At 62.5% G+C, this 22,143-nt stretch overlaps 5 protein-coding genes across 9 annotated transcripts; 2 read left to right on the top strand and 3 right to left on the bottom strand.

Moving 5' to 3' along the window:
- Positions 1-97: 97 nt before the first annotated feature.
- GLB1L (galactosidase beta 1 like) lies at positions 98-4,247 on the bottom strand. Of its 2 annotated transcripts, XM_085228272.1 has the most exons (17): positions 4,027-4,247; positions 3,746-3,918; positions 3,512-3,662; positions 3,369-3,429; positions 3,072-3,166; positions 2,818-2,998; positions 2,673-2,731; positions 2,474-2,595; positions 2,305-2,345; positions 1,947-2,065; positions 1,724-1,798; positions 1,557-1,646; positions 1,360-1,473; positions 989-1,120; positions 538-617; positions 402-479; positions 98-330 (listed from the first exon to the last, which is right to left on the bottom strand). In XM_085228272.1, exons 1-16 carry the CDS (start codon positions 4,078-4,080, stop codon positions 422-424), a joined length of 1,605 nt encoding a protein of 534 aa, XP_085084398.1. In that variant the 5' UTR covers positions 4,081-4,247; the 3' UTR covers positions 98-330; positions 402-421. The 2 variants fall into 2 exon arrangements, with proteins under 2 accessions (XP_085084398.1, XP_085084397.1); XM_085228271.1 differs by having other exon boundaries at positions 402-617.
- A 10-nt stretch (positions 4,248-4,257) lies between these two features.
- Positions 4,258-6,268, top strand: STK16 (serine/threonine kinase 16). Of its 3 annotated transcripts, XM_085228275.1 has the most exons (7): positions 4,281-4,438; positions 4,625-4,844; positions 4,914-5,047; positions 5,120-5,240; positions 5,315-5,410; positions 5,476-5,597; positions 5,667-5,955. In XM_085228275.1, the coding sequence occupies exons 1-7, from the start codon at positions 4,353-4,355 to the stop codon at positions 5,803-5,805; spliced, it is 918 nt and encodes a 305-aa protein (XP_085084401.1). In that variant the 5' UTR covers positions 4,281-4,352; the 3' UTR covers positions 5,806-5,955. The 3 variants fall into 3 exon arrangements, with proteins under 3 accessions (XP_085084400.1, XP_085084401.1, XP_085084399.1); XM_085228274.1 differs by lacking the exon at positions 5,476-5,597 and having other exon boundaries at positions 4,258-4,401; positions 5,667-6,268; XM_085228273.1 differs by lacking the exon at positions 5,476-5,597 and having other exon boundaries at positions 5,667-6,268.
- Positions 6,269-6,709: 441 nt separating this feature from the next.
- Positions 6,710-10,142, bottom strand: LOC100538893 (tubulin alpha-5 chain). The gene is made up of 4 exons (XM_085228261.1): positions 10,002-10,142; positions 9,054-9,276; positions 8,462-8,610; positions 6,710-8,264 (listed from the first exon to the last, which is right to left on the bottom strand). Exons 1-4 carry the CDS (start codon positions 10,098-10,100, stop codon positions 7,293-7,295), a joined length of 1,443 nt encoding a protein of 480 aa, XP_085084387.1. The 5' UTR covers positions 10,101-10,142; the 3' UTR covers positions 6,710-7,292.
- Positions 10,143-11,764: 1,622 nt separating this feature from the next.
- Positions 11,765-14,889, bottom strand: LOC104911761 (tubulin alpha-4A chain-like). The gene is made up of 4 exons (XM_010713796.3): positions 14,762-14,889; positions 13,327-13,549; positions 13,020-13,168; positions 11,765-12,832 (listed from the first exon to the last, which is right to left on the bottom strand). The coding sequence occupies exons 1-4, from the start codon at positions 14,762-14,764 to the stop codon at positions 11,861-11,863; spliced, it is 1,347 nt and encodes a 448-aa protein (XP_010712098.2). The 5' UTR covers positions 14,765-14,889; the 3' UTR covers positions 11,765-11,860.
- Positions 14,890-17,614: 2,725 nt separating this feature from the next.
- On the top strand, positions 17,615-21,980 carry DNAJB2 (DnaJ heat shock protein family (Hsp40) member B2). Of its 2 annotated transcripts, XM_085228265.1 has the most exons (10): positions 17,615-17,750; positions 18,291-18,380; positions 19,011-19,120; positions 19,201-19,254; positions 19,389-19,508; positions 19,602-19,691; positions 19,819-19,924; positions 20,023-20,093; positions 20,348-20,569; positions 21,489-21,980. In XM_085228265.1, exons 2-10 carry the CDS (start codon positions 18,316-18,318, stop codon positions 21,497-21,499), a joined length of 849 nt encoding a protein of 282 aa, XP_085084391.1. In that variant the 5' UTR covers positions 17,615-17,750; positions 18,291-18,315; the 3' UTR covers positions 21,500-21,980. The 2 variants fall into 2 exon arrangements, with proteins under 2 accessions (XP_085084391.1, XP_085084390.1); XM_085228264.1 differs by having other exon boundaries at positions 19,392-19,508; positions 20,348-21,980.
- The last annotated feature ends 163 nt before the right edge of the window (positions 21,981-22,143 follow it).

The raw sequence follows: 22,143 nt of genomic DNA, 5'->3' as shown, positions 1-22,143 counted from the left end.
CTGGGCTGTGCCTTTTTCCTAAGCACCAACCAGACTCACAGTGCTTCACCAGCTCCCTGCAATCCCTGCAGGCATAGCAAGAAGCAGTGACAGTGCCTGGCAGTCCTGTGTTTATTTTTTGTCCAGGGGGCTATGGCTGAGGGTCCTGTTGAAAAGGGGTTGGTCAAGGAAGAGCAGGAAGGGGTTGAGGGGTGCCCCCTCTAGCTCCAGCACCGTGATGTTGTTGGGGCAGCCAACACGCAGTATCGAGCCAGGCACAAAGAGGGTTTGCTGGGGTCCTTCATGGGGCCAGTACCGGCCCAGGTTGAAGCCATTTATCCACAGCTGGCCCTGGGAGATGGAGATGAGACTGAGCCATGCTGTCCACCCTCATTCCCTCTCTTAACTCTGCGCAGGCTTACCTTGCTCCAACCTGGGAATTTCACAAAGGTGTCCCAGGCAATGCCAGGGGTCTCAAAGGTCCCTGTGTAGAAGGCTGGCCCTGCTCTGCCCCTGCAGCTTGATTTAGGCAGGGCAGCATGAGGCCAGCCCTGCTGGATGGCAGCATCTATGGCCAAGGGGTAGATGAGCCACTTGCTGAGTGGTCTGGAGTCCAAAGAGAGGTTCCCCAGCAAGCCCTGAAGTGGAGCAGGAGGAAAAAAAATGGGGAAGCAGGGTCTGCCCTAGGCAGAAAGATGTCACATGCAGCCCAAGCACGCATCTCCCCCTTAGCAGTGGATGTGGGATGGGATCCCCTCAGACAGGCTGCATGGCTTTGTCTGCCACAGCAGCAGGAAAAGGGGATGCCAATCTCACTGCTTTATCCCAAAGGGTTTGCCACCTGCCCAGGGCTAAGCCAGTGAGTATGTGGATAAGAAGGGGATGGTGTGGGATTAACCAGGTAGCAGGGTTTGAGGTGTTCTCACCATGGCTGAGGGCAAGAGAGGGTGTTTGGCCACACGTGCCCACACCATTTGCATGGAGCAGCCCTGAGGCCCTCTCTCCTCACCTTGAAGTCATTGAAGTTTGCCCCGAAGCTGATCCTGCCCATGTTCTCCAGGAGCACATCCAACGTGTCCCCTGCCTTGCCTTTCACATGCAGCTCCGTTTGACCGTCCCGCTCCAGCGTCCCCTGATACTCCTGCAGCCATAGGGTCAATGCTGCCCCACTGCATCCCAGTCCCACACTCTGGTCTCGCCACCATAAGCACTGCTATTAGCCTGGTAGTGTAGCATCCCACTGCCTTCTCTACACCAGAGGGGATACAAATGGGCCAGCAGAGTGCCCTCAGGGCTTCAATGAGGCTCTCAGTCATTGTGCTGCCCCAATCCCCATCACAGCACATCTCTCCCAAGAGGCAGGCACACTTGCTCTCTCACCTTCTGCAGCATCACGTAGCCACGATCACAGATGCTATGGGGAGGAGCGCTCAGCATGGCTGGGGCCAGGATGTCACGGGGCAGCTGCGTGCGGTACAGCATGAAGCCGTGGGCCTGTCAGGCAGCACAGAAAGGGAAGTAGGGCTGGTAATGAGCCCCATTCTTCTACCCTAGAATGTCTCCTCCAGGGCACCCACCTGCTTTACTGCCTCAAAGATGAGTGGGAACTGGCTCTGGATGGGCCCAGAGGGGGACAGTATATCCAAGACGTCCAGGAGATCAGCATACTGCAAAGACAGGGATGGGAGCTGGGCAGCCAGGCAAGGCCAGGCAGAACAGCACAGGCCTCGAGGCAGGCATTCACCTTGTGCAGAGTCACCCAACCGTAGGCGTACTTGGGGGCAGGGGGTGGCATCGGGCCCACTGGCAGGGGCTGGAACTGAACAGCAGACTGTCAGGTGCACCACAGGGCTAAGGCTTTCCCTAGAATGAGTGCAGAGGTGGCCCTGCCCAGCCCCTCTCTGCTCCCTCTTCCCAGGACAAGCAGCAGAACTCAGCACTGCCTCTCCTCCTGTCAGGCTCAGCACCTTGCTGATGACCGTGCGGATGGCAAACAGCTTCTCTGTAGGGTCTCCAGCCTCTGAGAGTGGTGCATCATAATCGTAACTGGTGGTCACTGGTTTGTACTGGCCCTTGAAGTCAGCTCCTGGCCAAGGAAGTGATGGGAGCTGCAGGGAGAGCCTAGCACCTGGATACCAGCTCTACGCTGGAGGCAATGCAATTGGAGGGAGCATGACCCAGGACTACTCAGGGATTAAAGGAGCCCTTTGGAGTACAAGCTGGGGTGCAGCATCCAACCTCCCCCCTAGGACAGAGAAGCAGCCTGGAGAAGGCTCCCAGATGCCAGGAGTCCTGCTGTATGTCCTTCTCCAGTCTCCCACTCACCGCTCCAGTAGGCAAAGTTGGTTCCCCCGTGGAACATGTACCTGTGTAACAGCCCAGAAAGCAGTCAGCACCCATATGGACCTGGACCACCCTGCTGCCCCCTGCCCATCTCTAAAACCAATAGAGGAGGGGTCTGATGGCCAGGCCGTGCCCTAAGTTGGCTACTTGCATGTTGACGTTGGCTCCTAGCTGCAGCATATCAGCAAGTCCCCGAGCCACCAGTGTGGCACTGGTGCTGGCATGCGGGCCCCCCCAGTAGTCCAGCCAGCCCGTGTAGTATTCAGAGTTCACCTGGGGAAGCCAGGAGCTGTCACCTGCCTGGAGCTGGGGTGACAAGCCCCAGACCACCCTCTCACATGCTGCCTCACCAGCGGTCCCCTTGGCTCAATGTGACGCTGGGCACCAAATGCTTCCGTCACATTGGAGTCTACAAGGGGAAAAGAAGTGAGGCTGGAGCAGAAGGGAGGTAGGACCTCTGCCCCCATCTCATCTGCTCCTCCCCCTTGGTGGCACCTGGCCCAAAGTCGACAGTGGCATAGAGGCCCTGCAAGGTGCCACAGCGCAGCTCCTCCACCTGTGCACCATCGGTGGTGAAGAGCAGCACCTCAGGGCCCAGCAGTGCCCGGAAGGTGCCCAGCAGGTGCTGCAGGTAGCTGGGGTCACAGGCATAGTAGCTCCCGTATTCATTCTCCACCTGCAAATCAGGCAGCAGGTGGGATACAGCCAGGTCCTGGCAGGTACCTGGTGACAGGTCCCATAGCACCCACCTGCACACTGATGATGTTCCCCCCATGCTGGTAGAGCCGTGGCTTAATCTTGGGCAGCAGGACATGGAGCCAGGCGTCCACAGCTGCCAGGTAGGCTGGGGAAAGAGGCAGCTTAGCTCCAACCCACAGCCATGGCCCTGCGATAAGAGGGACTAGGGGTGCAGAGGAGGAACTACAGGCTCCCAGAAGAGGGAGAAGCAAATGGAAAAAGCCATGTTTGGGGCTAGGCTGAGCAGCACGTGGGGACTGGCACCAGCCTGAAGGGACACCATGGCCGTGGCCGTGCGCTGAGCTCACCAGGGTCAGAGGAGCGCAGGATGATGTCTGCTTTCCACAGCAGCCAGGCAGGCAGCCCGCCCTGCAGGAACGTGGAGAGCATCATCAGTGAGCACGGGGCCAACAGGGCCACCTGGCAGTCCCGGTGCGGGGCCGGGGCTCACCATATCCCACTCGGCACAGATGTAGGGCCCCGGGCGCAGGATCACCAGCAGCCCCAGCTCCGCCGCCAGGTCCAGGAAGGCTTCCACGTCCCGATCCCCGGTGAAGTCATACACCCCCGGCTGCGGCTCGTGGTAGTTCCAGGGGACGTAGCTGGGGGGAGAAGGAGATGGCAACCAGAGACAGCCCAGGCTGCAGGGTGCCAGAGTTCCGCACACAGCCCCGGGCTCACTTACACCTGCACGGCGTTCAGCCCGGCCATGTAGAGCCGCAGCAGGCGGTCTCGCCAGGCGGGCCGCGGGACGCGGGCGTAGTGCACGCTGCCCGACACGTAGCGGAACGGGGCCCCGTCCTTGCGGAAGCAGTCCCGCTCGAAATCGATCTGGAAGGAGCGCGCCGGGGGGGCGGCCTGCGGGACGGGGGCAGAGCTGGGGGCGGCAGCTCCTCCCCGGCCCCAGCGCAGGTCCACGGGGGCCGAGGGGGACGGGACTCCAGCCCGCCGCCCTTCCGCACCCACCTCCGTACGCAGCAGCGCGGCCGCCAGCAGCAGCCCGAGGGCCGGCAGCCCCATGACCGCGGCTCAGGGGCCGGGGGGACGGCGCAGAACGAGCGAAGAAACCCGCATCCCGTCGGAAGACCCGCGGCGCTCATAATGAGGGCACGGCTCCGAACGGCACCGCCCCGCGCCCCGCATTCCGCCCCTCGCGGCAGGCCACGCCCACTCCGTATCAGACCACGCCCACTACGTGCAGACCACGCTCACTTCGGCGAAACCCCGCCCCCTTGGTGCCGGCGGGTGACGCGGCGGTGACGCGCGGCGGCGGGCGATGACGCGCGCGGACGATGGGGCAGGCGCTGTGCGTCTGTTCCCGCGGCACCGTCAGCCTGGGGGGTGCGCGGTACCTCCTGCTGCAGCGCCTGGCCGAGGGGTGCGGCGGGACGGGGGGCTGGGGATAATGGGGCACGGGGTGAGATGCCGGGGGCACGGGGGACGTCGGGCACAAGGGGTGGTCGAAGCACGGAGGGGATAGTCAGGAATCTGGGAGAGATGCTCGTGCATGGAGGGGATGTTCGGGCACGGCTGCCATCCCCACACGGCGCTCTGCTCCCCGCAGGGGCTTCAGCTACGTGGACCTGGTGGAGGGGTTGCGGGACGGGCGCTTCTATGCGCTGAAGCGCATCCTGTGCCACGACAAGGAGGACCGCCAGGCCGCCCTGCGCGAAGTGGAGATGCACAACCTCTTCCAACACCCCAACATTCTGCGCCTGGAGGCCCACTGCCTGGTGGAGAAGGGTGCCAAGCACGAGGCCTGGCTTCTCCTGCCCTATGTGAAGGTGAGGGGGTGGCCCCCGGCCTCATGCCATGCAGGGCTGCGGTGGCCACCCGCTGTGTGTCTTTGCCAGGGGGGGACCCTATGGAGTGAGGTGGAAGCACTGCGGGAGAAAGGAACCTTCATGCCAGAGCAGCGCATTCTTCTCATCCTCCATGGCATCTGCAGTGGGCTGCAGGCCATTCACAGCAAGGGCTATGCACACAGGTGGGGTCCTTGGCCAGGGGTGGGGGCAGAGGCTTCTAGTAGGTGTTTGGTGATGTCCCCCTCCCATCGCAGGGACCTCAAGCCCACCAATGTGCTGCTGGATGAGGATGACCAGCCTATTCTGATGGACCTGGGCTCCATGAACCGGGCCCGCATGGAAGTCACCAACTCTCGGGAGGCCATGGCTGTGCAGGTGAGTGCCTGTCCTGGGAGGAGGGAGGATCGTCTCACTGCCGCCAGCCCTGCGTCCTCTCTGCCTCTCCACAGGACTGGGCTGCCCAGCGCTGCACCATCTCCTACCGTGCCCCTGAGCTCTTCACAGTGCCCAGCCAGTGCGTCATCGATGAGCGCACGGATATTTGGGTGAGGACACAGCCCCCCCCCCCCATACTGTGGGGTAAGGGGCCACTCTAATGGCCTCACTGCAGTCTCTAGGCTGTGTGCTGTACTGCATGATGTTTGGGGAGGGCCCCTACGATGCCATCTTTCAGAAGGGTGACAGCGTGGCCCTGGCAGTGCAGAACCCCATCGCCATCCCCACAACTTCAAGGTGAGGCTCTGGAGATGGGTGGGCCCTGCTCCCCGTGGCAGGGCCGTGCTGACCCCTCGCTCCGCACAGGTACTCGGCTGGCTTGCACCGCCTGCTGTCCTCCATGATGACAGTGAACCCGCAGGAGCGGCCCAACATCGAGGATATCCTACAGCAGCTGGAGGGGCTGCAGGCTACGTCAGCCGGCCAGGTCACCACAAGTATCTGAGTGTGGCCCATCGCTGGCCTAGGCTGTATCGGGCTGCCCTGGGCCTGCTTCCCCCTGGGGCTGCTCCTGAGGGGATTTCTGCACTCGGGGAGAGCTGCTCCGTGCTGGAGGTGTTTTGGAGTCAGACTTTGTCATTTGGGGGTGTGCGGTGCAGTGGTTTGTACCCTGAATGCTGCCCCTGGAGCCTGCACAGCTGCTGGTGTCTGTGTGGCTGCTGTGGCCAGCACAGCTCAGCACTAGGCTGCAGGACTGGTGCGTGTGCCCTGCCTGCTGAGGGCAAGGCCTCGCTGCCCGCTCTGAGCCCACAGGGCGGCAGATTATCTCCTGCCTCGGGGAATGGCTGCAGCCGGGCCCGGCCTTGTGCTGCTGGAGCAAGGCAGGGACAGGCGGGGCTCAGCGCTCACTGCCCTGGCACCCACATTGCCTTGTGTTTTGAATAAAGGTGTTCTTGCGGAGGTGTGAACGGTGTCCTCTGTCCTGCTGGACATGGGGTGAGTGGGGCACACAGCTGGAGCCAAGCAGCCAGGCACAGCCAGGCATTGCTGAAGGGGAATGGTGGGGGAGGACAGCTCCACAGCTCCATGCAGCTGCAGCATTAGCGTTAAGCAGAGAAAGTTAATCTCTGGCTGCAGTGTGACAAATCCGTCTGTGGTTACAGCTAAGCCCTGCTGTGCAGCACTGCTGTGCAGGCTCTTGGGGCAGTGCAGTGCAGGAAAGGGGCTCACGCAGCATGCACTGTGCAAGGCATAGGCAGAGCCCAGTACCTGGGTGCAAAGGGGCAGCAATTCTGCTGCAGGGTGACAGACAGCCTTGGGATGGCACTATGAGCATCAGCAGCTGGAGGGTTGTAGCAGACACAGCACTTGAGCTGCCCGCAGCAGGCAAAGAAAGAGAGACAGCCAAGTGGTTTCATAGGGAGCATTCCCCTCCTTTAATCCTCTCACCACAACACAGTAGTAAAACAGCCGTAGGGATTCATGCCACACCAGATGCCCTCACAATGTGCACCCACTGCACTGCAGAGCTCGGACATGCCCTGGGCTTTTCCCATCGCTCCAAGCACTCATCTTTCTAACAAGCCCACCTACCACACTGGCTGCACACATGGAGATGTTTTGGCAGCCACAGTTTTCCCTGCTCAGGCTGAATCTGTTCCTGAGGACTCAAAGCAGGATGCAGGGTTATCCACAGGAAGAGGCGGTACCCACCCTGCCTGAATGGTGAGCAGTGTGGGATGAGCACTGTAGTCCCAGGGTCTCTTACCTGTGCGGGAAGCAAGCTGGAGCAGGAGCAGGAGCAGAGCACGCAGGGAGGAAGCAGAGCAGAGGCAGAGCAGCACTGAAGCACGCACCACACACCTGACATGGCAAGAAACCAGCACAGCTGGGGGGCCACTGGGAGACACGGAGGTTCTCAAATGATTTATTGCAAAGAGTTTCCGCAGGTGACACGGGAAAAGCAGCAAGGTCCTCCATCAGGCGGTCGCTCTACTCCTCGCCCTCCTCTTCATCCTCGTAGGAGTCCAGGCCCACCTCCTCGTAATCCTTCTCCAGGGCGGCCATGTCCTCCCGCGCCTCGGAGAACTCCCCCTCCTCCATGCCCTCACCCACGTACCAGTGCACGAAGGCGCGCTTGGCGTACATCAGGTCGAACTTGTGGTCCAGGCGCGCCCAGGCCTCGGCGATGGCCGTGGTGTTGCTCAGCATGCAGACGGCGCGCTGCACCTTGGCCAGGTCACCCCCCGGCACCACCGTGGGAGGCTGGTAGTTGATGCCCACCTTGAAACCGGTTGGGCACCAGTCCACAAACTGGATGCTGCGCTTGGTCTTGATGGTGGCGATGGCGGCGTTGACGTCCTTGGGCACCACGTCCCCGCGGTACAGCAGGCAGCACGCCATGTACTTGCCGTGCCGAGGGTCGCACTTCACCATCTGGTTGGCCGGCTCGAAGCACGAGTTGGTGATCTCAGCCACCGACAGCTGCTCGTGGTAGGCTTTTTCTGCGGAGATGACAGGGGCGTAGGTAGCCAGGGGGAAGTGGATGCGAGGGTAGGGCACCAGGTTGGTCTGGAACTCAGTGAGGTCGACGTTGAGTGCCCCATCGAACCTCAGAGAGGCAGTGATGGAGGAGACAATCTGGCTGATGAGGCGGTTGAGGTTGGTGTAGGTTGGGCGCTCGATGTCCAGGTTTCTGCGGCAGATGTCATAGATGGCCTCGTTGTCCACCATGAAGGCACAGTCCGAGTGCTCCAGGGTGGTGTGGGTGGTGAGGATGGAGTTGTAGGGCTCCACCACAGCGGTGGAGACCTGTGGGGCTGGGTAGATGGAGAACTCAAGCTTGGACTTCTTGCCATAGTCAACGGAGAGTCGTTCCATCAGCAGGGAAGTGAATCCTGAGCCAGTGCCACCTCCAAAACTGTGGAAAACAAGGAAGCCTTGGAGGCCCGTGCACTGGTCAGCCTGCAGAGAGAGAAATACCTGTGAGATTGCTCTGCAACAGATATTCTTGTTAATTCTGACTCTGGAAGTCCTTTAGGACTTGCTCCATCCCTGCCATGGACAGCTGCAAATCCCTCTCTTGGCACAGTCAGGCTCTGAGCCCAGCACTATGACCGAGCCCAGCCAGAGATATACGATCCCATTTTGCGGTTACCCACCAGCTTCCGGATCCTGTCCAGCACTTGGTCGATGATCTCCTTGCCAATGGTGTAGTGCCCACGGGCATAGTTGTTGGCAGCATCCTCCTTGCCAGTGATGAGTTGCTCAGGGTGGAAGAGCTGCCGATAGATCCCAGCCCTCACCTCATCTAGGAGAGAGCAAAGGAGGCTGAGGGCGATGAAGGCTTTGAGCTGGCTGCCAAGCAGCCAAGCGCCCATCCCTCATCCTCCTCCCACTCCACCTGCCAGGACCGTACGTCAGTGGGGCCATGCAGGTGCCAGGTTTCTCCGCCAGTGGAGTCTGCTGCCACCTCCCTGAACGGGAGCTCAGCTTCTCCCACTCACTGGAAGCTGCCTGGCCACTGTGACACAGCCAGAGCCGCAGTGCCGGTCGGGCTGGTTTCTCACCATGCACATACAGAGACTACCAGCATCGCTGCCTCTAGGACATTCCAGTAACAACAGCTGGTGTGGAGGCTTGTGGCTTCCCTCGGGGTTACACCTGGTGCAGGATGCAGGAATGCACGCACCGGTTGCTTGCTGCCCGCCCAGGGCTGCACCCCGTGCTGCACACCCCAAGCTCAGCACTCACCGATCACAGTGGGCTCCAGGTCCACAAAGATGGCCCGCGGGACGTGCTTCCCGGCACCGGTCTCGCAGAAGAAGGTGGTGAAGGAGTCATCCCCTCCACCGATGGTCTTGTCGCTGGGCATCTGCCCGTCGGGCTGGATGCCGTGCTCCAGGCAGTACAGCTCCCAGCAGGTGTTGCCCATCTGGACGCCGGCCTGGCCGACGTGAACGGAGATGCACTCGCGCTGGGGTGGGGGAGGCAGGATCAGATCGGACATCGCTGAGGGCTAGGGGCCAGCCCCGCGCTGCAACACCTGCCGGGGACGGTGCCCCAGTGCCGTATCGCTGCGGGCAGGGCTGGGGGTGCGCCAGGACTGCAGCTGCCGGGAGGGACAGCGACAGGCTCATCCCGGCGAGACGAAGGGCACCGTGCCGCTAAATATAGCCCCGGGTCCGACGGCTGAGCCCATCACCCGCTTTGGTCATCGGCCCCGGCCCGCACCGCTGCTGCCCGCACCCTGCGGGAGCAGCCGGGATCCGTCGGACCGGAGCGAACCCCCCGCCCTACTCCGGCAACCCCGGCGGGGCGGCCCGTTGCAGCGGGGGGGAGCTCCGCCGCGCACCCCGCCCGCGCCACCGGTGCCCGGCCCGTGCTTCCCCCCTCCCCGGCAGCTGTCCCCGTCCGTCCGCGGCCGTCGGGCACCGGAGGCCACCGGAGGGGTCACCCCCGCTCCGCAACCCGCTGCGGCGGCTGGGGGACACCGGGGCGCTCCGGGCTGTCCGGTGGGAGGGGCCGGCAGGGGCACGTAGCCCACGGGCAGGGGCCGGTGGGGCTGCCCAAGGTCACGGTGGGGAAGAAGGGGCTGAGTCGCAGCGGCTCTGCCGTGCCTCCCCCCTCCGGTACCGGGGCGGCTGTCTGGGCTCCGTCCCCGCCGCCGTGCCCGGTGCGCGGTGTCCGGCCTGCACTCACCATGCTGTGGCTGCGGGCCCGGGCTGTCCCGGTTGCTCGGTGCGGCGGAGCTCGGTGCGAAGCTGCGGCTGCGGCAATCCCCGCCGCAGCGAACCTCATATAGGGGGGAGGGGCCTGTTGGCGCCACGCCCCTTTATTTGGGGGAGTATTTGCATGCGGAGAGGGAGGGCCTCCTAGGAAGGTAGCTGGATTCTGTCTGAGTCTCTGCGCAGTTGGCAGAGGGGATGGCAGAGGGGAAATACTAAAGTGCCTGGACTGGGGTAGCTCTCCCTCTGCCTCCAGTAGGGAAACCGTGGCATCAGGAGGGGGGTGCAGGCCTGTGGGGATCAGCCATAGGATGGAGCACACACCTCTTCAACTATCCCCCCACCAGCCTCCCCTCGCTGCAGGCTCTGTTGGGATCTAGAGCTCCCCGCGAGCTCTGGGTTCTGCTGTGCATGGTAAGGGGCACTGCTGGGTCCTCCCTACAGGGATGTGTAGTTCAAAAGTGCAAGATAACCTTCAGAAAAAAAAAAAAAGAACAGGACACAAATGCAACCAGTGTGTGCTTCTGGCAGCAGTCAGGTCACTTCGAGGGCACAGGGAGATGGTATCAAAGCAGTAGAATTACTCTTGGAGGAGAAGGGTTCCTTCCTTGCCGCGTGCTCAGATCTCAGGAGCTGTTGGAAGTAGCGTCCAATATGAAGGACAGCAATTTCACCCCGAGCAGCTGGCATGGCTCAGTCCTGTGCCGAGGACTCTGGTCACAGACACGAGGAGCAGTGCCAGGAGCTGCTCTGCGCAGTGAAGCTGTGCCTGGCCATGCTCCAGCACTCGGTGCAGCCCACTGCTGCCTCAAACTTTCCCCTCCAGCGGACGCACGGGTGCATGCTGGGAGGAGGAGGGCAGCAGAGGACAGTCCCTGCGGGTCAGCGTAGCTGGAGCATTAGTGTTAAGCAGGGAAAATTAATCTCTGGTCCCAGTATGCTGGATAATGGGTAACACAAATCTCCTGTTTGCAGCTGGAGGAAGGAGCTGATGCTCAAACCCATGAGTGCTGGGCAGCACGGGGCCAGTCCAGGGCAGGCAGTTCTTGCTATGTGCCCCCCAGGCTGGGAGTGAGCGGGGATGCTCTGTGATGGAGCCCCAGTGCTGGCATGAGCACTTCCCCACCTGAAAAACAGCATCAGGCCCTGAGGCCAGGAATAACGCCCTCCTCCTCCCCCTCCCCCCCCAAGCAGGGAATAAAGGAGCTATTCCATTGGGATGTGCCCATGGCATCCCTAGAAGCTACCATGGGAAAGGTAGAAAATGGTACCAGTCACTGGGGATCGTTTGAAGTCCTCTGGCATCAGCTCCAGCATGAGAAAAAGCAATGGACAGGCTGTTCCTACTTCAACCATTTTTTCCTTTTGAGTTCAGCCTCCTGGGGTGCCTTCCCAAATCCCTGCTCACACAAAACAAAATCTCACTGAAAAGACTGAAAACTACTGCAGGCTTCCCCAAGGGAAACCATTCCCTTCTTCTGCCAGAACCTTTGGTTTCAGGCCCTGAGCCTAGTGCTTCTCCCATCACATCATAAGAATCCCTCCTGATCCCTTTGGTTGGGCATGTACCCAGAGCGTGGTGTGCATCCTGTCCTCAGCCACAAGTGCAGGGCTCTTAGCTGCACGGGGAGCTGGAGCAGGAGCAGAGCACACAGGGAGGAAGCAGAGCAGAGGCAGAGCAGCACTGAAGCACGCACCACACACCTGACATGGCAAGAAACCAGCACAGCTGGGGGGTCACTGGGAGACACGGAGGTTCTCAAATGATTTATTGCAAAGAGTTTCCGCAGGTGACACAGGAAAAGCAGCAAGGTCCTCCATCAGGCGGTCGCTCTACTCCTCGCCCTCCTCTTCATCCTCGTAGGAGTCCAGGCCCACCTCCTCGTAATCCTTCTCCAGGGCGGCCATGTCCTCCCGCGCCTCGGAGAACTCCCCCTCCTCCATGCCCTCACCCACGTACCAGTGCACGAAGGCGCGCTTGGCGTACATCAGGTCGAACTTGTGGTCCAGGCGCGCCCAGGCCTCGGCGATGGCCGTGGTGTTGCTCAGCATGCAGACGGCGCGCTGCACCTTGGCCAGGTCACCCCCCGGCACCACCGTGGGAGGCTGGTAGTTGATGCCCACCTTGAAACCGGTTGGGCACCAGTCCACAAACTGGATGCTGCGCTTGGTCTTGATGGTGGCGATGGCGGCGTTGACGTCCTTGGGCACCACGTCCCCGCGGTACAGCAGGCAGCACGCCATGTACTTGCCGTGCCGAGGGTCGCACTTCACCATCTGGTTGGCCGGCTCGAAGCACGAGTTGGTGATCTCAGCCACCGACAGCTGCTCATGATAAGCCCTCTCGGCTGAAACAACCGGGGCGTAGGTAGCCAGGGGGAAGTGGATGCGAGGGTAGGGCACCAGGTTGGTCTGGAACTCAGTGAGGTCGACGTTGAGTGCCCCATCGAACCTCAGAGAGGCAGTGATGGAGGAGACAACCTGACTGATGAGGCGGTTGAGGTTGGTGTAGGTTGGGCGCTCGATGTCCAGGTTCCTGCGGCAGATGTCATAGATGGCCTCGTTGTCCACCATGAAGGCACAGTCCGAGTGCTCCAAGGTGCTATGTGTGGTGAGGATGGAGTTGTAGGGCTCCACCACGGCAGTGGAGACCTGTGGGGCTGGGTAGATGGAGAACTCAAGCTTGGACTTCTTGCCATAGTCAACAGAGAGTCGTTCCATCAGCAGGGAGGTGAATCCTGAGCCAGTGCCACCTCCAAAACTGCGGAACACAAGGAAGCCTTGGAGACCTGTGCACTGGTCAGCCTGCAGAGAGAGAGAGAGGTACATGAGAGTCCTCTGCATTCTGACATTTGCTAGAGGGAAGTTTTGGAGCTTTCCTGGAGCAGCTGCAGACTCCTCCCTGTGCACAGCAGGCTTGTTTCTTGTTCCCATCCCATGCACCATGACGCAGCTCAGTGCAGGGGCACACATCCCCTTTGCGGTTACCCACCAGCTTCCGGATTCTGTCCAGCACTTGGTCGATGATCTCCTTGCCGATGGTGTAGTGCCCACGGGCATAGTTGTTGGCAGCATCCTCCTTGCCAGTGATCATCTGCTCCGGGTGGAAGAGCTGCCTGTAGACCCCTCCTCGAATCTCATCTAGGAGAGATGAGCACAACATCAGCCATGACTGGCCATGAGGAGAGGTTGTAGGAGGCCCTGGGTTATTCTGCAGTTAGAGTGAGTGTGCAGAATGTGCCTGCAAGCAGCAACACCACGCTGCACCCTGTGCCACGCACCCCGAGCCCAGCACTCACCGATCACAGTGGGCTCCAGGTCCACAAAGATGGCCCGCGGGACGTGCTTCCCGGCACCGGTCTCACAGAAGAAGGTGGTGAAGGAGTCATCCCCTCCACCGATGGTCTTGTCGCTGGGCATCTGCCCGTCGGGCTGGATGCCGTGCTCCAGGCAGTACAGCTCCCAGCAGGTGTTGCCCATCTGGACGCCGGCCTGGCCGACGTGGACCGAGATGCACTCGCGCTGGGGAGGGAGAGGCAGGATCAGAGCTCGGTGGGGACCACAGATGTAGCACATTCCCTGCTTTGCCACAGCCAACAACCCTGGGAGCACCCAGGGAGCATCTCCTTCATTTCAAGAACACACACAGTTGGAAGGCTGAGCCCCACAGCAGCTGGCATGGCCCCTGTCCATCTGCTACCTTCAGAGCAGAGCTGTGATGGCAGAGCAGTGCCCATGCCCTGGGAGCTGTGGTTGTGACGGCATTGGGAACAAGAGCCTGACTAGGGACTAGTTTGCAGCACTGAATGGTTGCCATGCTCGGAGGCTCCACTTCCCTAAATTAGCTCTGGAGTGGGAGGCATTCGCTGCACGCTGCAGCTGAACCAAAGGCTGATGATGCAAGAGAGTCCCCCAGCAACGGGCTGAGATCCGTCCTGCAGCCTCCCTCCCTCCAGGTGAGACACCCCACAGGCTGCAGCCCTTCTGACAAGCACCAAAATAACTCTGCCTTCGTCCTGCTGTTGCCAAGACTGGGATGTGTCATCGGGCAGAGCATCCAAACCCAACCGGATTTCCAGCGCTCCGTGCCCCGCTGTGAGTCAGCGGGCAGGAAGGCGGTGGGGCCATTTTGTGCGCTGGGTGCAGCACCGATAGCCACAAGAGGGGAGCACCCAGGGTGCTCTCAGCGCCACTCACAGGCAGAGGAGACAGGGATAGAGAAACAAGCCCTTGGCAGCCTTAGAGAGACGGACTTCTGGCTCTCACCATCCTTCCCAAAGCTGAGGAGCAAGGAGCAAAGTGACACTCTCTCATCCTTCCACCTCCCCCACCCTCCCCGGCCCCAGCAGCTCCATCAGCTTTCGTAACACGAAAGCCAGCGGTGAGCCCTAGGAAACTCAGCAGCAGAAGCACGCAGCCAGCACCTCTGCTGCTGTCAGCGCCTCGGGACGGCCACGAGAAGTACGATGCTTCTGCGGGCGCTGTGGCCATTAAAGGGTGCAGAAGGAGGAGCAGGGACAGGTTCAGTCTCAACGCAGATCTCCCCGCGCCGATGCCCCCCTGCTTAGGGCACATCGACCACAGCAGCCTGGGAAAGGCTGCAGTCCGGTATGGACAGGGAGCACAGCGCGTGCGGGACCCCGGCTGCACGGACACCGCGGTGGTCGCACCCGCCCCGGGGGCCCCTCCCGTGTTGTCCGGGGGCCCGGAGGGGGTGTCCGGCCGGGCACTCACCATGCTGCCGCTGTCGCACACCTCCTCTGCCCGAACCGCCGCAGCTCCGTTCGGCCGGACCGGCCCCGCTGCTGCCTTATACCGGGGGAGGCACCCCCGCTCCGGGGCGGGAAGCTCCGCCTATGAAATTTGCATAAATCTGCATAGACCCGCATATATTTTGCGTGCGTTTGTTCAGATGAAGTTTTGCCTCGAAGGGGGCTCATTGGCTCTTTGCTGTGACTTCACCGATGCTTGGTCCATCCTAAAACACCCTGCGGCACCCACTGTGATGCGGAGCCAGCCCTGCCTCTGCCCCAGCCTCTGACCTAATGAGTTTTCATTGAAAGGTGCTGTCATCCCTCAGCTCACTCTGAAAGCTGAACATAAATGACCTTCTCACAATGCCCTTCTTTGTCCCTGAGTCACCTGGCCAGTGTCACCTTCACCAAAGGCAGTGGTGCTGCTGTGAAGGCTGTGCCAGAACCTCTCAGCATACCCAGAGCCCTGCTGAGTTGCGTGGGCTAAATGAGCAAGGTGGGGCTCACCTAGCCGGTGGGAAAAGCTGCTGCTTCTACACTGCAGCACGTCCTCAGGTTGGGTGTGCTGCTGGACCACAGGGTGCCGTGGTGGCTGTGACTCCAGAAATGCCTACATGCCCCATGCTATAAATGTCCTTTGGGTGACCTCAGAGATCTGCAGATAGCACAGCCTGTGCTGATGCACGCAGTCCATGAGCGGGAGGCAGGCTGGGAGCACTGAGGCATCAAAAATTGAGACCTGTAAGCTGATTTGTGTGAAACGGAGTGGTGGGGTCCACTTTCCCCATGAAAATCTTTGCAGAGGCGCTGGCTGAAATACCTCCCAGACGCCAAGGGGTTGGTGCTGGGTGTCTCCTGGCTCCGTGCTGCCTTGTGCCAACCAATTCTGGCGCGTTTATAGCATGAGCAGTCTGCAGTGCAGGTTGGAGCACGAGCGGCAGAGCCAGGCAGCGAGCAGTGCCCCCGACTTTGCAGGATTTGTACGACAAGCTGCTGGCTCCTCGAGGTGTGAAAGGATGTGCAGTTTCTCCAGGAGGTGCCTGTGTCTGTTTGTACACCATTCTGCTAGAGAGCTGTGGTGAAAAACCTAACTGTTGATGGAAGAAAGAGTACAACAGGTTGGAGATAGCACAGATGACAGAGTCCTGTGTACCGTGGGGACGCAGGGAGCAAAATGCTGCTCTGCCTGCTCCCCGCCCTCCTCCTGTAGCAGTGTCCTGGTGCCGGCTGTGCCCCGGCTCCGTGGTCTCTCTGCGCTGGAGCCGAGCTGAAGCCATGTAATTGCTGGTTCAGATGAAATGAAGAGAATTGTGAAATGCCTGCTGCGTGCGGAACAATGAGGGTAATTCCAGACCTCACTGCAGCCCTAAGCCCTGACTCACCGGGCAGGGAGGCGCTCCTAGGGACGAAGCTGTGCTCATCCCCGACGTGCCGGGCTACCAGGGGCGAGTCGGGACCGGCCCTCGGTGAGCAGCCGCCCTGGCTCGGGGACCGGCCGGGTGTCACCTCCCTTCTTCATTCACACCCTGAGAAAAGCGGCTGCACACCCACGGCGGTGAACAGACCGCGTCTGGCTGGTGGCGATGACTTCATGTCGGGGCTCTGGGGTGAGGCAGGTGCCCCCAGGCAGCCGGCAGATGAACTGCGCCCATACTCCTGGTACTGTGGCACCGAATTGTGCATGGGCAGGTGATGCTAGAGTTCCTGGGGGACTCTGGAGGGGTTTTGGACCCGCGGCTGAATGCCCGTCCCCAGACCTGCAGGCCTTCCTGTGCCACAAGTGGTCGGGGGTTGCAACAGCGCTGCGGTCAGTTCTGATGCAATGCTGAGGAGTGTGCCGGCGTGGGGCAGCAGCGATGGGGCAAGAGTCGGAACTACTTCCCCAACCTCAGTAGCACAGCCCTGCACGTTCATCTGCTCCCCCGGTTTTGGGGAGAACCAGAGCCCTCGATGACTTGGCAGATGTGTGCGAGGGCGATGTGCACGTGGAGGGGGGTTTAGAGAGACGTAAGGGAGCTGTGCGTAGTGCCAGCAGCTCGTCGGACAGAGGAACCAGCCTGGAGTCACGGGGTATTGCTGCAGCATTGTTAAAAGCAGAAAGGCGGTGCTGGCGGCTGGTCAACCGCCGGTGGATTTCAGAGGGAAACAGTTACCGAGGAGAAAGATGCGGGGATGTCCGTCACTCGCCGGGGTGCCGGGGGCCCCGGATTCCTAAGGCACCTGGGCTCAACGATTTACGGGGCACGCCTTCCTCCACATTCCCAAATTAACTTGTAGCAATTTGTTGCTACAAAGCGTCCTTTTCGTCGGGCGGTTCTAAAACATCCCCGCTCGTTAACAGTCCCGTCCAGCCCCCGCTGCTGGGTCTGCGGAGCTGGGACCGGCCCCGCGTCGGGCACCGCTCTGCAGCGGCCGCGGTGCGCCGCAGCACGGAGTGACGCGGACCTGCCGAGGCGCGGGGCGGCCGGGATGAAAACACCCGTCACCGTGCGGAGGGCTTCTCTGCCCCGGCCCGGGGCTCCCCCTGGTGCCCGCGGCAGCGCGGTGCACGGGCCGTCCCCCGGCCGCAAGAGGAGCGGCACCCGGCGCCCGCGTCCCGTCCCCCCCCCCGCGGGGACAGCAAAGCGCTGAGTCACCCCAGCTGTCCCCGCTGCCGTCGCCGCTCCGCATCGCGGCCTTTCCAGCAGGGCCGGGCAGCGCAGCTGACTGGGCGCGGAGCCACGGGCCGGCCCTCCGCGCACCGCGCACCGCAGCTCGGCCCCGGCCCCGGCCCCGCCGCGCTCGCCGTCACCCGGCCCCGAAACGGCCCGGCCCGTGACGTCACAGCGTAGCGGCGCCGCGATTGGTCGCGGCCGGCGCCCGTCACCCCGCGGAACCCGCCTCCAGGCCCCGCGGCGGCCCGGGCTGGGGGACGCGGCTCGCCGGCCCGGTGCGGGCGGGGTGGGCTCGGCTGCGGCTGCGGCTGCCAGGTGGGCGCGGGGCGCGCGGGGCGATCGCGGGACCGGACCCTTCCCGCGAAGCGGCGTCCCGCCGCGTCCCCTCCCGGCGGCCCGGTCCGGGCGGCGGGGGGAGCTGCGGAAACTTCCAGCAGCCGCGCGGGCGCCGGAGCGCCGTGTCGACGTCCCGGCGCGGGGCAGGGCGAGCCGCGGCCTCCGGTGCCGTCACCGGATGCGGACCGGGCCGCGGGTCGGGGCCGCGGTGCGTGACGGCAGCGCCGGCCCCGAGCCGCTAATCCGCTAAGGCCGAGCGGGCGCTAAGCGCCTTATCGCGGGGCCGCGGCACTCGCGGGGCGGCTGCGGCTCGGGAGGGCTGCGCTGCGGGACGGGCGGCACCTGGCGGGGCACGGCCGAGCGCAGAGGTAACGCGGAGCGCCCGCGGAGCCGGCAGCGGAATGCTGCCCGCCGGTCTGCGGGTGCCGGGGAGGTCTGAGCGGCCGCGGGGGGAGTGATGGGCTCAGCCCGGCGCTGCTTCGCACCCGGCGCCGCCTGACACCGCCGTTCCTCCCCCAGCGACCCCGCGGGACGGCCGCGCGTCATGGTGGACTACTACGAAGCGCTGGGTGTGAGCCGCAACGCCACCGCCGACGACATCAAGAAGGCGTAAGTCGGTGTCCGCCGGCCGCGCCTCGGAGGGCGCGGGGGTGGCTGAGGATGGAGAGCGGGACCGGCTTCGGGAGCTGCGCCACGACCCGGAGCCCTGACCCGGCTCGAGCAGGGAGCGGGAGGGAAGCTGCTGTGAGGCCGTGTGGCTGCGCGCTGGGCGGTGGCACGGCTCGCAGAGCCCGGGCGTGACCCCGACGCGGCCGTGGCTGGGTGCCAGGTGTCCTGCGGCCAGCACAGCCCGGCACGGCCCCGGGATCTGTCGGTCCCTGGTGGAGGGAGCGCTGCCCGGGCCAGTGTGTGCCATGGATCTACTTGTCCTGCCTCGAGGGGGGGAGCAGGGCTGGGGTGCATCTAAGGGAGGGTCTGTAAGCAGGGGGGCAGGAGTGGAAATGAGCTGCAGAGGCAGGGAAAAGAGCTCTTTTGGCCATTTGGTGACCAGAGCTGCCAGACTGCACGTGAGGCGCTGCTGTGCATGTGGGCACTGGTGCTGTGGCAGTGCTGGCTGGCTTGTATTTCGGGGCTGGGAGAAGTGAGCTCAGAGCTGCTGCCGCCACAGCCGGAGCTGTGAGTGCTCTGTGAGGCTTGGCTGGCCACGGTGCACCCATCACTGAATGTCCCTCTGCGCAGGTACAGGAAGGCAGCACTGAAATGGCACCCAGACAAAAACCCAGACAACAAGGAATATGCCGAGCAGAAGTTCAAGGAAATCGCCGAGGCCTATGAAGTGCTGTCGGACAGTAAGAGGCCACGGTGCTGTGTCATGGGCACCCCCCACCCTTGGGGCCGCTGACCCTGACACCCTCTCTTCTTCTTCCAGAGCAGAAGCGTGATGTCTACGACCGCTATGGCAAAGAGGGCCTTATGGGAGCAGGTGGGTGGACAGACCGGGGCTATGGGGTGGGGGGTCAGTGCGGCTCTGGGTACAGCCTTGTGTGGAGACCAAGCTGTGGGGCTGTACACACTAGAGCTTCTGCCCCCTCTCAACACCGTGTCTCTTTCCTCCAGCAGGGCCGGGGGGCTCCAGAGCCGATGCTGGGGCTCCTGAATTCACCTTCACCTTCCGCAGCGCTCACGATGTTTTCCGGGAGTTCTTCGGCGGGCGAGATCCCTTTGCTGACTTCTTTGGTGCGTGTGGGGTGGGACGGGGCCGGGGGCCAGTTTTGGGGCACCATTAGCCTGCCCTGGTGTTGATGCTGATGGGGGCTGCCTGCTTTCCAGATGAGATGCTGCCCTTCTCTGAGCTGCGAGGAGCTGGCTCCCGGCACCACGGAGGCGGACACTTCTTCTCCACCTTCCCCGGATCCTCAGGTAGGGAATATGGAGTACCTTAGCATCCATGGCCCAGCATGGCACAGAGCCCTGGGCTCATACCTGCCACCCTCCCATCCCACATACCCATGCTTCCCAGGTGCTCCTTTATTGTTCCCTCCTCCAGATTTCTTCGCCTCGTCCTTCAGCTCGGGGGCCGACGCAGGGCTGGGATTCCGCTCCGTCTCCACCTCCACCACCTTCGTTAATGGTCGACGTATCACCACAAAGCGGTGAGGACCTCCTCATCGGCATGGGCTGCTTCTGCCAGTGCCTGGCTGTAGGCTAACCGTCTGCCCATCTTTCTGCCCACCCATCTGTTTGCCTACAGGATTATTGAGAACGGGCGGGAGCGGGTGGAAGTGGAGGAGGATGGGGAGCTGAAGTCGATCCACATCGATGGTGAGAAGCGGTGTCACCAAGCCATGCCACCTCCAGCACCCTCCCCTTTGGAGACCTCCTTGGTGGGAGCCGTGGGGGCTACCTTAGAGCTTTGTTTTGGGGTTGGACACATGGAGCCCTGTGCAAGCTTTGTGGAACAGACACATAGACCCAGCTGGGCACCCAGCTCTGCACTATGCTGCACTGAGCAGGAGGGGGCACCGAGACTGGGGGTGGGCTGGGATTCCTTGCCATTAACTCCACTCTCCCCGCAGGTGTCCCCGACGACATGGCGCTGGGGCTGGAGCTGAGCCGGCGGGAGCAGCAAGCCTTCCCCAGCCCACGCCCTCCCCCATCCCCACCGCCTGCCCCACAGCGGCCTCCAAACTCCTCGCCCATCTGCCTCTACACGGACAGCGAGGATGAGGATGAGGACTTGCAGCTGGCCATGGCCTACAGCCTCTCTGAGATGGAGGCCGCGGGGCACCACCAAGCAGGTGGGCACGGCCCCAGCGCCCCCCCGGCTCCAGAGGGCAGCCCTGGCCCCCGTGCCACCAGCGCAGCCCACGGGCCTCGGGAGGGGCCAGAGCGGGAGCCCCCCAGGGCTGGCAGCCCCACAACACCAGGGCGTAAACCTGCCTCTAAGGCGAAGCAGTGGCACTGCCGCTTGCTGTGAACATGGGGTTAAGGGGCTGTGCCCCCCAGGGGAAGGGCCCTCTGTAGGGCATTGTGAAGATAATGATGTGCCAGGGCTGCAGCAAGGACCCATGATGCGGTGGCTGCCCGTGGCTTAGCTGTCTCCCACAGCAATGGAAGGGGGGGTCAGTCCTGTCCTGCCTCCCTGCTCCTCCAAAGGTGAAGGGTGGCTGGGGGGAGCCCTGGTGCTGGGGGGGGGCAGCCAAGATTAGCCTGGTTGCTGAAAGAAAGGCCCTTGGTGGGGCTCTGTAGGATGGGCAGCTCTGTGCCCAGGATTTGTGGAACATGGGCAGGGGAGTTCCCCTCTCTCTGCCTTCTCCGCATCCATGCAGAGGTTTTGGCCTCTCAGACTTGGAGGGTGTGGGGTGCTCCTTCTTGCAAGGAGAGGTGCGCGGACATTGCTTGGTGCCTTGTGTCTAGTGGATGCCTTTGCTCCTGCCTTTACCTCCTCCGTCTCTCCTGCTGCAGAACCCTGCCTGCTCTCTCCCACTCCTTGCACACCCCACAGGGGCACTTGCCTTGGCTGGGGGCATGATCCTACTCGTTTCCCTTGTCTGTCACCCCCTTCCCATGCAGAAGATGGGTGCAGCTCTGCTGTACAGCGCCTTGGCTTTCCTCCCAGGACCTTCCTCTTCCCTCCATCCCAGCTGGCTGCCATGCTCTCCCAGCACCAGGTTTCACCAGTCATGTTGTGTCCCCCCCCTCCGCTTGTCTCCCCAGGTGTGTTCTGAGGCTGCTGCGCCCAGGGACCGTGCACGCCCGCTCGCCCACGGAGGCACAGAGGACTCCGCTTTGTCCCTGCACGGCCACTCCCTGCCACCTCCTTCCCCTAGCACCCTCCAGCTCCATGGGATATAGTGGGGGTGGGGGGAAGAGTGTGGGGGGGTGGATAGCGCGTGTGGCCAAGCGAGACCCATAGGATTAGAAAGGTGGACCCTGAGCATGGTCCATGCACCACATGCTGGGTGCTGGAGAGGGGGTGGTGAGAGGGGGCTGGAGCAGGGATTGCTGTAGCTTAGCCTGAGCTGGCTGCTGGGGGGGTGCAGGTCTTGCTCTCCTGAGGTGAGGTTCAGGGGCAAGGGGGCTGTGGCAGGCAGTGAGGAGCAGCCAGCCAGGGCAAAGGTAATGGTGCCAGCCTCTGCCTCCATGCCCTCACCCGCAGCCCCCCCAAACCCCATCTGCCTACAGCAGTCAATAAACCTGTTTGCAGGAGCTGCCGCATGTGGAGTGTCTCTGGGATGGGGGCAGCCCCAAAAAAGAGGTGCAGGATCCCCCTGCCTGGGGTCAGGCCTGGGCTCTGCTGTGCTCCTTCTGCTTCCCCCAAGGCTTCATGGGATGCTGCCACCACCATGTCCCCCTTCCCCTGGACACAGAG

The sequence above is a fragment of the Meleagris gallopavo genome, chromosome 7 (genome assembly GCF_905368555.1).
Source record: "Meleagris gallopavo chromosome 7, MGAL_WU_HG_1.1, whole genome shotgun sequence".
In the NCBI taxonomy this organism is placed as follows: domain Eukaryota; kingdom Metazoa; phylum Chordata; class Aves; order Galliformes; family Phasianidae; genus Meleagris; species Meleagris gallopavo.
Note: the sequence above shows the minus strand (reverse complement) of the source record. Positions and strands in the feature narration are given on the sequence as shown.

Excerpts from the sequence above, each read along its gene's own strand:
- DNAJB2 (XM_085228264.1), top strand. The coding sequence starts at position 18,316 with ATGGTGGACTACTACGAAGCGCTGGGTGTGAGCCGCAACGCCACCGCC. Across the intron at positions 19,925-20,022 it reads CGACGTATCACCACAAAGCG|GATTATTGAGAACGGGCGGG; the intron begins GTGAGGACCTCC and ends GTTTGCCTACAG. Across the intron at positions 20,094-20,347 it reads GAAGTCGATCCACATCGATG|GTGTCCCCGACGACATGGCG; the intron begins GTGAGAAGCGGT and ends CTCTCCCCGCAG.
- GLB1L (XM_085228271.1), bottom strand. The coding sequence starts at position 4,080 with ATGGGGCTGCCGGCCCTCGGGCTGCTGCTGGCGGCCGCGCTGCTGCGT. Across the intron at positions 3,919-4,026 it reads CCGCGCTGCTGCGTACGGAG|GCCGCCCCCCCGGCGCGCTC; the intron begins GTGGGTGCGGAA and ends CCCGTCCCGCAG. Across the intron at positions 1,121-1,359 it reads GCTACGTGATGCTGCAGAAG|GAGTATCAGGGGACGCTGGA; the intron begins GTGAGAGAGCAA and ends CTATGGCTGCAG.
- LOC100538893 (XM_085228261.1), bottom strand. The coding sequence starts at position 10,100 with ATGAGGTTCGCTGCGGCGGGGATTGCCGCAGCCGCAGCTTCGCACCGA. Across the intron at positions 9,277-10,001 it reads GGGCCCGCAGCCACAGCATG|CGCGAGTGCATCTCCGTTCA; the intron begins GTGAGTGCAGGC and ends CCCCCACCCCAG. Across the intron at positions 8,265-8,461 it reads TGGACAGGATCCGGAAGCTG|GCTGACCAGTGCACGGGCCT; the intron begins GTGGGTAACCGC and ends CTCTCTCTGCAG.
- STK16 (XM_085228273.1), top strand. The coding sequence starts at position 4,353 with ATGGGGCAGGCGCTGTGCGTCTGTTCCCGCGGCACCGTCAGCCTGGGG. Across the intron at positions 4,845-4,913 it reads TTCTCCTGCCCTATGTGAAG|GGGGGGACCCTATGGAGTGA; the intron begins GTGAGGGGGTGG and ends TGTCTTTGCCAG. Across the intron at positions 5,048-5,119 it reads AGCAAGGGCTATGCACACAG|GGACCTCAAGCCCACCAATG; the intron begins GTGGGGTCCTTG and ends CTCCCATCGCAG.
- LOC104911761 (XM_010713796.3), bottom strand. Across the intron at positions 13,169-13,326 it reads CCTGGAGCCCACTGTGATCG|ATGAGATTCGAGGAGGGGTC; the intron begins GTGAGTGCTGGG and ends CATCTCTCCTAG. Across the intron at positions 12,833-13,019 it reads TGGACAGAATCCGGAAGCTG|GCTGACCAGTGCACAGGTCT; the intron begins GTGGGTAACCGC and ends CTCTCTCTGCAG.